We start from the raw sequence: 10,593 nt of genomic DNA, 5'->3' as shown, positions 1-10,593 counted from the left end.
CACGCACATGCCCTAATTCTACCTAAAGAAGGTCAGTGCCCTCCTATAGTTCACCCTTCTCTGCCTCACTTGATATGGGCAGAAACTCGGGAAGGGAAGGGGAAGCTTGCTGCATTGCCCATGGGCAGATGTTCTGCTTAGGAAGAGGAGGTTGTCGAGAAAGTGCTGTGGATGCTATTCTGTGGTCCCCTGCCCCACAGCTCTAAAACAGACTTAGGTCCCAGCCTAGAAGATGAGCTATAATATTTTGCTCTACAGCTAAGGTGCGATTCACTCCCTTTGTACGAATCCTGGGTGATGGAACGTGTGCACAAGATCCATCATGCACTTGCTGGGGTATAGGATGCACCCAGCATATAACATCTGGGCCCTGAATAAACTGTCCAATTTTCAGTCCCTATTGTGGGATATAAGCTCAATGGAGTCACGGATTGTGAACCCCATAAACACTCTCGCCACTTTTCTCTACCTTGCCCCCAAACCTCTCCACTATGGATCCTGTGTCATTTGTACCTTGCATGGTGGACACAGGGGCCCCGGATGCCTAGTCCTCCATGCCCACTACTGTGGTCACCTTCCCACAGCCCTCAGTGCAATGGATGGCATTCACCCTGAGCAAACAGGTGTATCATTACTGCAGCCAGGCTCCTGGACATGCCTGCTGAAATCTGCCCTGCTCTATTTATTTAACAAAGTACTTCCAAGGCACGAAGGACGAGAGAGAGTCCCTGCACTGTGGGACTGTCATCAGAGCCTCAAGTGCCATGCATCCATATGTAAAGCATTGCAGAGTGTAACTGAGGATGTACAGCAGCCTTTAATGTGCATCCTTCAACCCCGACAGTGCCAATTCCAGAGAGCAGCTCTCAGGAAAGGGGGTGGGGGAAAGTCTCGTGCTCCAGAAATGTCAGGCTCTCTCATCGAGTTGGAGATGGTTAATGGCTTTTCTTTGGTCATTACAGGGAGACCGAGGAGTAAGAGGGCCTCAAGGATTTCGCGGGCCTAAAGGGGATACCGTAAGTGCAATAAAACACTCCTTTTACTAAAAACACTGACTGGCCGTCGGAAGGGTTTGTTAATAGTGTAGTGGGAGCTCAGCTGGTTTGTCTTAGTGGCTTGTCTGGTGCAAGGAAGACTTCTCCAGGTGGAGAGTCTTTGTGTCTCTGGAGAAGAGGCAGTAAGTGCCTATTAGCCTGTCCTCATGCCACGTCACCCAGACAGCCCTGGTGCCATGTGGACACAATCATGCACCAGCTAGTTAAGGAAGCAACCTGCCAGAAGCAGTGCAGGGTACTAGAGGATGCTGCTGCAGAGCACAATATATCTATCGTAGACATGCGTGGCTTTTGTGTCCTTTGGCAAATTATCGAACGTGTCTGTATTTCAGTTTCCCCCTTAGTGAAATGGGAGAATGATCCCTATTGGGGATCAATGAATGGAAACCATTGGAGATGTGCAAAGTAGTGGTAGCCTTATAAAGCAATCACAGTATTTAAGATAAGCAAGAAGAGAGGCCTCAGGAAGGGCACTGTGATACCCAATAGCTTGTCCATGTCTGTGCCAACCATACAGGTAGTCCCATAAAAGATATCACCCACAAGTATTCTTGCCTCTTGCCATACCTCCTGGACTACCACAGCAGTTGGGGGCAAACTGCCCTGGATTAGCTTTCACTTGCCATAGGATAGGAGTGGACACATGAAGCAGTTACTGCGGAGTGGCAGATATCTGAATAGTCCCACCTGACCCCAACTTTTAACTCAGTATAATTTGTTCATCTCTCCGCACCTAGAATCCTTAAAAGCAATGACAGGACTAAATTTAGAGGATGCATTTGAAAATATAATTCTTGTTAAGTAATTTAAGCTAAAGTGTCGGCCTTCCTTTGGAAAAGGGGATGTGCCCACTTATAGGCATTGGATGACTGAACAAGCAGTGCTTAAATGCTTCTACAAAAGCCTCCATCCTTGCAGCTTAATTCAACATGTATCAAAATCACTGGGAATATATATACCCAGTGACTTCTTTCTGTGCTGGGTCAAGCTGCTAGTGCTGAGTAATGATGAGCATGCTACAGCTTTTGTAGATCTGATGCTCCGGGGGAGCTAGTCATGCATCTCTAGACAGGTTAAGGTCAAACACATCCTGAGTCAAACCAGCCTCTGGGGTTTGCACATCACTGTAGTTTACTGCTCTGCTCTGGGGCTGTTCCTCCTGATACCTTCAGTACTGGGTCATATGTTACTTGTTTGTTTCCAGGGTAGACCTGGACCAAAGGGAACGTCAGGAACCCAGGGACCCATAGGAGAACCTGTAAGTCAACCTTGAACAGTACAAGTCTCTCAGTTACCTTCTTCATGCCATGACTGTACAGGTAATGATAGGAGAGATGCCCTCCATTCCTGTTTTGACATGGTTTCTGCACCAAGATAGATATTTTCAAGGTAACCTGCACCTGAGCCCATTGCTGCAACCCTTCTAGGCCATATCCTGGTTCTGCTGCAAGCAATGGCAGATCTCTGCCCAGCTTCAGTGAGACTGAAATTTGGCCTCTTATAGCTGCAGGAGTGGGGGGTGGGGAATACTTGTCTGCCAACTCCCTGAAAGTGTTGAAGGCAGCCTAGTCTGACCATCCACTTACACCTATGCTTTCAAGTAAAAAAAGCAGGTATAGGGTCAGCTACAGCAGAGGTTTATGCCTTCATTAAGGGCTATGCAATTTAAACTGTCATTCTTAAAGCATTTTAATAAAATAGCTTTTTTATTGCTTCCTTTATAAAATTTGAAATGTTACCATCAGTTATCTGAAATTCAGTTTTAACTGAAGAATTTGTAAGATTTTTTTTTCCCTCAAGTAAGATCTGGATTGAACTTTTATGGTCTAGAACTTATATTTTCGTTACGAGTACGTGGTGCAGACTAGTCTATGGAAAATTGAAGGAACCTTAAACCAGCATTGGGTTCAGAGGAACCAGTAAAAGAGATTTCATAATTCATTCCTGAAATATTGATTGACCCTTACATGTTTTGGGACCTTTGTGCTGTGCTTTGTCATATGCTTATTCTGCATTGCATGTGTTTTCAGGGTATACCTGGGAAAGATGGTCGAGATGGAAGTCTCGGACTCGATGGTGAGAAGGTTTGTAAAATCCTACTTAAACACCATGCACAGAAAAATTTTGGTTGCTTTCATAAGCTTGTTGCTCTGCTCAAAGAAGAGCAAATCTTGCAAGGTTTTGGTTCAAGAGTGAGCTTTTTCTGTGATGTTACTAAGTATAGTATAGAATAAAGTTATTCAGAAGGATCGTTCCTTATCCCCATGATATAAAATAAATAGGCCAATAGAAATCCTTTCACTCTAACCACTTTTGGGGAAAGTACTATTAAGTGTTATGGTGCCAATTTAGGATTCAGATTTTTAAAGGAGGGCATGACATGACCGAGGATCCAGAGAAAAGTGGACATCTTGACTTGGGGGAAATAAAGTGAGATCCTTCAAAGTAGAAAGCTGTGAATGGGAATTTGAAGCTCCTAAATGAGTTGGACACCCATTGATGGTCAAGGTGAGTTGGGTACCTAGCCAGCTGCTTTTGAAGTCTGAGGCTTTGTGTGCAAACAGGCACTGTCTTGCACAATCACCCTTTTTGCATCTTTAATTGCCCACTCATTTGCACCCACATTTTATGCAGACACGATAAATGCATGTGTTTTTGCAGGCATGCTCCTGTTGACATTAGTCCTGGGATGTATGAGAAGTGCCTGTCTGATCATTTAATACTCCTTTGATACCAGTGTAACGGCATTGATTTCAGCTGAGTGGGGGATTTTTTTCCCCATTGATTGGTACTCAGGTGTCTCACTCTAAAATTAGGCCCTAAATCAAAAGCTTCAGTGAGTAATTTTAGACCTGAATCTGATCTCACAAATAGTCATACAAATCTGAAACAACTGAGTGAAGCTGAACTAAAGTGAAACTGGAGAATCCAGTCCAAAGTGTCCAACCTTACAGACTGACCTCAAATTTCTGAAGGTTTGGGGTGACTTTCAGTATAGTGATAGAATAAAAGAAGACGGGGGGCGTTTTTTCCCCAGCAGGAGCTACTGCAGCCCTGAGCGGATTCAAAATCAGAATGATACATGTTCCCCTTGAATCTATAAATCATGAGGAAGGACAAACCCTGCTCCAAAAACACCTGTTTGCTAATAGTATCAACTTACTTCCTACAGTAGACTGTCCCTCTTGACCTGTTGATCTCCACAGGGTGATACTGCCCGCATGGGAGTGCCTGGAGAGAAGGGGCCAAATGGACTTCCCGTGAGTATTGCAGTGTTGCTGCCATAAAGGAGGTGACTGAGCTGGGGGACAGGACATCTGGTGTTTGCCACCTGGTCTCTGAAGGCATTGCAAAGGTTTAAGGCACTGGGTAATATTATTTTCCCATAACACCAAGGGAGAACAGTAACAGTGTGTCTAGACACAGTTCATCATACAGACTGGAAACACATTTGGGATGTGTTAGCTGGGGAGAGGCAGATATCCTGGAAAGGAGTCAGGTCCAAAAGCTTTAGCCTGCATGCATAAAACAAAACCTAAAATAAAGAGGAAAATGTTAGGAGTATCATTAGGTACTTATCTGTGGACTGGGATTAGTTCTTGGGATGACGAACGAAACAGTAATTTTCCCTATCATTTGCACACTGGAAAGTGTCTCTAATAGAAATGCCTTTATGTCTGCCACAGCTTTATGCAAATTTGGCCCCCTCCTATGTTGAATCAGACAGGAAGCAGTGAATGTTATTCTGTGCCAGATCTAGGTATTCTGACTTCAAATTTGTTTTGTTTTTTTTATTCCAGGGATTACCTGGAAAAGCAGGTATCAAAGGCGCAAAGGGTGAGCCAGTAAGTGAATGTTATTCGTGATTAGTTTTGTCTGGGAAAATGCTAACTGGGTCACCCTAGTGCACTGCAACTTTAGGCTCCCATCCTGCAACACCAACAGTGCCAGAGTGGTCTCCTTGAAATCTGTGCACTTGCATGAGTGCTTGCAAGAGTCAGGGCTTGCATGTCTTCTTGCACCTGATGTGTCTGGATCACCTCTTGAGCGATCACCCAAATGCAGCGGGCATCCTCCTGGCTTGACTTGAGCTGCAGTTTCAGCTATTCCTCAAAAGACATTTTAAAGATCTTTGAGGAAATGCAAAAGTAGGTGAATCTCCAGGGATTTAACCAGAGAATAAATACCAGAGAAAGGGAGCATGGGCAGGTTTAGCTGTGTGCAGATGCCACAAGACAGGTGGTCCCTTAGATTGAATTCAAAGGACCCCAAAAGAGCCTCTGAGAACTCTGCCAGCGGCAGGATTTTGACCCTAATGGTGACTTCTCTGCTGCCAAAGTCCCCTGCTAAGGCAGATCCCCCCTCAGTGTGTATAACATGATGCTCCAAGGGAATCTATACTGAGAATCCCTTCAAGATAAACTACTGCACAGCTTTATGCAGCGCGCGTCGTCCCTGCCCCTGGAGTCACCAGGCTGGCCCTCAGCAATGTTAGATGAAGGAGGGTTTCAAACAGCCTATTAAAAGGTGCTCGTCTTGTCTGTTCCTTCCTTTCAATCTTCTATCTCAGCATTTGCCTCTTCATAATTTCATGGATACCAGGGTTACTAGTCCTCATGCTTCAGGGTACCTGCTGATCACTGGCTAGGCCAGGAGGAAATTTCTTTAGCCAACATGTGGTTTGATATAACGTATTGCAGGTCCCAGCATGTGGGCTAAAGCATGACTCTTCTGCAGAGGTCTACGTTATCTGGAGTCTTCTCTTTATAGTTTTCAAATGTGCTTTGTTATCCCCCCCAGCAAGACTTTAATTTCATCCTCTCTTTCCATCTGCTTCCTTGAGAAATGACAGAAATGACTGTGGAGTTGTGTCCTCACTGAGTGTTTGTGTCCCCTCCTACAGGGTAGCCCTGGAGAAATGGGAGAGGCGGGTCCGTCTGGCGAGCCAGGTATCCCTGTATGTATCTCATCAATTTTTTTGGATATCACAACCTCTGTGAATGCTTTTTAAATGACCGCACTGAGCTTCAGCTCACATGCTGCTTCTCTGGAACAGCAGAGCTTGGAGTATCTGTAATAAGCACTTGTGTCTGTGGAAATCTTTGCTGTGATGTGACTTTTCTCTGGGCAGTGTGATGTGGGTCGCAGGTCTATAGCAATGACCATGTACAAATACCACCTGTCGTACTGCAATGGGAAGAAGCAGGCCACACTAGGGCAGCTGCGTGGCTTAGTGAACAGCACATGGGATTGGGGCTCAGGAGACCTGCTGGGGGCTTTTAGGCATGGCATTCACCTGTCTGTGCCTCAGTTTTCCTAGCTGTACACAGCAGTGGGCTCCTTAGTAAAGGGTTTTGAGATCTGCTTCCCAGTCAACAGCTAAGTCTTGCTGTTGTTTAAAGGTCAATGAACATGAAAGGTAAACCATGTGCGATATGAGTGCGGCCTCTGTGCAATGGGGCACGTCTACACAAGACACTAAATGCGCAGTAGACAAATTCTACTCTGCATTAGCACGGCCCGGCAAACGCCACGCTAACATGCTAATGCACAGTTGAATTAGTTTACTGCACATTAGCATCACAAAAAAACGTGTGCACCGGTGCTACTGAACAGTAGCACCAGCTACTGTGCATTCAGTTAGTCCCTGTTATTACAGATACTAAACTTAAGGCGCTGTAACCACAGTGCATTAATGAACATGTAGATGCATCCATGGTGTTGCGGTGGGGTTGGGAAGGCTGGAGTTGATGCCGAAGAACAGCACAATGACTTTCTGGTGGTGTTGACAGGGTGATCCCGGCATCCCTGGAGAGAGAGGCGAGTCTGGACCGCGAGGATCATCTGTAAGTAGGACGCTACTGCTTGAAAGTATTGTGTGGCCTGAAAACCCAGCCCTGTGACCAGAGGTGACATCCAGCTAAGCCAAAAAGCAGTGTGCCCTACTGCTGTAGCATGGATGGCAGAGAATTTAATCTACAGGAGGTGGGCCGGATTCTGCCGTCTCCATTGCCTTCCACTACATGGAAGCAGCTTGAACCATCAGCACTTTCTAGATAACAAGTGACATTTCCCCCACTCCTTTCCTTAATACGACTGACCCTTAAGCCACTCCTGGCATGCTAAGCAGGAAACCTTTCCTTTCACTTGCGGTTCTCCCCGTCCTTGTAGAAAATACTGAGAGCAAACCCTGGAACTGTACAGATCCCTTCGTGTAGTGACAGGCTTGATATTGTGAACCCATGTGTCAAAAGATTTGCAAATATGCTCCTTGCCCTCACTGTTATACCCATTTGGCCACACTGTGATGCAGAGCCAGGTTGGGCTGGTTGTTTCGGAGCAAGCTGCATTTAGGGTATTTGTTTGCATCATAACATTTGCCAAAGAAGCAAATGTCAGCGCGAGCCGCCATGAAATGACACTGCAGATGCTTCCACAGCTGTAACCCCTTGGTCACCCCCCTCCATCCCCTGCCAACCATTACCTGATAAACCAAGGAATTGTTGCAGTTTCTGGTTAAAAGCATCTCCAGTCCACAACAGTATTCTTCCTATCCATTCTTATCATTATCTCAGAGAACAGGGAATAAAGAGCCATGTACACAGTGATGCAGGAGGAATCCAAAAGTAATTAAATAGCTGCCCACCAGGTCTGAGCATCATATGGTAAAATAAAGAACAGATTTTGTTCACAATATGAAACCATCCATTTTCCTGGTGTACCCAACGAGTGCTATGAGGGTTGTGGCTGGACCCATCCTTCCAGGGTTTTTTATCTCATTTTGAAATCGGGAAGCCTACAGTCAGTCTACCATGATTTCGGCAGTGTGCCCCTTGGAAGAATTGAGCAGTCCAATGATATATTGTTCTGAATGACTTTGTTCAGTAGATATCTGCAGAGGAGGAAATAAACCTTAGAAATTAAAAAAAAACAAACAAACCCCAAAAACATTGTTTTAGGTCCTCAGGATTTCATAGTAAAACTGGCGTAAAGAAGACAGTAGGTCAAATCTCATCTCAGGCCTTGTCTCTGCTAGCAAAGTCAAGTGGGTTAATGAGGTGAATCCTTCAATTTACCATGGGATCAGAGCATTCATGGTAATGCCCTGTCCCCTTTTACTGTGTGTCCACATCCTTAAGAGCTGATCAAATTAAACTGCTGCAAATGCTGAAGGTAGGTGTGCCAGTAGTTTAAGCCGCTCTGTTTAATTTGTGTCAGTAAATTCCCAACTGAAATGAAATGGTTTTAAGCAAGGGTCACAGTGGTATAAGTGTGTCAGTAAGAGGGTTTTACCTGCTGTTGTGGTTCGGTGGTAGAAACCTTGCCCGCTATGCGGGCAACCTGGGTTTGATTCCTCGATGTGCGTATAGCTATAGCTAGTCAGGTGCTCGATGTCTGGACCTCATCTGGCCTTTGGATTTCCTCAAACATCTAAAGAGGGGATGACAGATCTGGTCCTGGGAGGGCAGGGTCCATGCTCCTGCCTAAGTGTATGCATCAAAGCTCCTGGTGACCTCTCATGCGTGCGCCATGATCCAGAAGGATTGATGGTTCTCTACAATTGGGGGTTTGTGCTGACGACCATGATCCTGAGTAACTCCATTGGCTTTAGTGACATTATTCCAGATACTTAATAGCCATCAGAATTAAAGGCACTAGCAGGAAATAATTTCCAGCTCAACACTTTATTTAGTAAAGCATCTTTCACAAAACAGTTGGGAGGGCAAGTAACAGAGTTACATGGAAAAGCCAGAAAATGAAAATGGAGAGAAAACATCTCATGGAGGTAGTTGGGTGGCTGAGTGACCCTGGCACTGGTTTGCTTAACTAGGTGTTATTCCAGTTCATATCTGCTTCTTATTCTGGTTTATATCTGCTCCCTTTAAAAAATGAAGTATTAATTGAACTTGGGAGCCCTGCGGAGCTGACTCGGGCAAGGGAGATGGCACTGGATTCCAGTGTAACTCTCGTATCTGCACCAGACTCTTTCTTGTTGTTGCTGCTCCATGAATCAGTAAAATGCAACCCGGTATTCAGATGCCAAAGTGAGGATGCAAGCCTGACAGGTAGAAACATGGATTGTTTTTATTTTATTTTATTTTATTTTTTTGTGAAGTGAGTTAACATGACATGAAATCACTGAGTAACTGCAGACACAGCTGCCCTGCAGTCCCAACAGCTGCCGCTCATGGCAGCACATCACCCAAGACACGGCCTTCACTCTCTCTGCCTCCGTTGTGCAATGGAAGAGATGTGTTATTGTCGGACGGCTGCTTTATCCTCCCGTTCATTTTATCTTGAGAAATACAGACTGAATCGCCACGTCCCTGAATTGGGAAAGCCGTTATTCAGGAAGTGATGCTAGACTACTGAAATGAAAAACAATTAGCAGCCAACGTGAACATTATGTTCTCCGGGGCTGTAGTGAAGAAGAAGACTTACCCAAATTTAAGCACGTGAATATTTCTACTGACTACAACCCGGGTGCCTGTTGGGTAAAACAGGCCCGTGTTCACACAACCCCTTGTGTAGGGGTTGTGTGAACCCCTACACAATAATACAGTAGGATTATTCATGTGCTTAAAGTCTGGCTTGCACCCATGCTTTTGCCAGTCTGGGACTAAGACTAGTTCTCCACCCCACCAGCATAGCTCTCATTTAAATGCAGTTGCTGCTTATTTAATGTTAGTGTGCAACTATGACTTGTACACTATGTGCTCAAGGTGGGGAAAAAAATCATTGCTTGACCTCTAGTACATGTAACCATGGGCTGGGTTGTTTTAAGGGTGTCTTGCTATCTAAGCAAACGGCAATATTTGGACAAGCACATGGTGCACAGGTTGAGCTAGGGCAGTGGTTTTCAACCTGTGGTCCATGGGCCCCTGGGGGTCCACAGATTGTCTAAGGGGTCCACAAAAGGTGACAGCGATCAATCAAAGGTGTGCGAATACCCACACTGACCACTCAAAGGGATCCGCACCTCCATTCAAAATTTTTAGGGGTCTGCAAATGAAACAAGCTTGAAAATCACTGAGCCTAGGGGCTTTCAGAAATTTGAGTTCAGTGGCTTGTGGGTCTGAGTCTCCCTTTCTAAAGGGACTTCTCAACAGTCGGGATGTCTCAGGCTGCACAGCCAGGAGCTTTTGGGAGCCCTGTGCAAAGCTTTGGTTTCAGGGCCCTACTGCGATGTTGCCCTGCTAGCCTGTAACCCCGTGGCAGGGCCCCGAAGTGCCCGAGTTACTTTGAACATGGGACTTAGGCTCCTCAGTCACTTCAGGGCTTTTGAAGCGTTGCCTAAGGTTTAGGTGTGTGGCTTTTCCTCAGGGGACTATATCAGAGGCTCTTGAAAGGAAATGATCATTTTCTACCAGTCTTGTTAAAACACTGGGAGCGAACAGGAAACGGTTGCAGGTGCCGATTGTGCCATTTGCATGTACGTTGTGGCAGGGGGTGCAATGGCCAGGCTGTCATGTGCACACGCACCCCCCGTGACATCTGCCTGCAAGCATTTTACAGGGCTGGCTGGACTCCACGGACC

General features: G+C 45.7%; 1 protein-coding gene across 1 annotated transcript in view; it reads left to right on the top strand.

Moving 5' to 3' along the window:
• COL9A3 (collagen type IX alpha 3 chain) overlaps positions 1-10,593 on the top strand; it is a 97,242-nt gene that overhangs the window by 69,100 nt on the left and 17,549 nt on the right. The window contains exons 16-22 of the mRNA XM_019510133.1: positions 963-1,016; positions 2,260-2,313; positions 3,086-3,139; positions 4,262-4,315; positions 4,856-4,900; positions 5,959-6,012; positions 6,848-6,901. Coding sequence (XP_019365678.1) covers positions 963-1,016; positions 2,260-2,313; positions 3,086-3,139; positions 4,262-4,315; positions 4,856-4,900; positions 5,959-6,012; positions 6,848-6,901 — 369 coding nt within the window. The remainder of the gene's footprint in view (positions 1-962; positions 1,017-2,259; positions 2,314-3,085; positions 3,140-4,261; positions 4,316-4,855; positions 4,901-5,958; positions 6,013-6,847; positions 6,902-10,593) is intronic.

Source organism: Gavialis gangeticus, unplaced genomic scaffold, assembly GCF_001723915.1.
Source record: "Gavialis gangeticus isolate Ggan-Ray unplaced genomic scaffold, GavGan_comp1, whole genome shotgun sequence".
Classification (NCBI taxonomy): Eukaryota; Metazoa; Chordata; order Crocodylia; family Gavialidae; genus Gavialis; species Gavialis gangeticus.
Note: the sequence above shows the minus strand (reverse complement) of the source record. Positions and strands in the feature narration are given on the sequence as shown.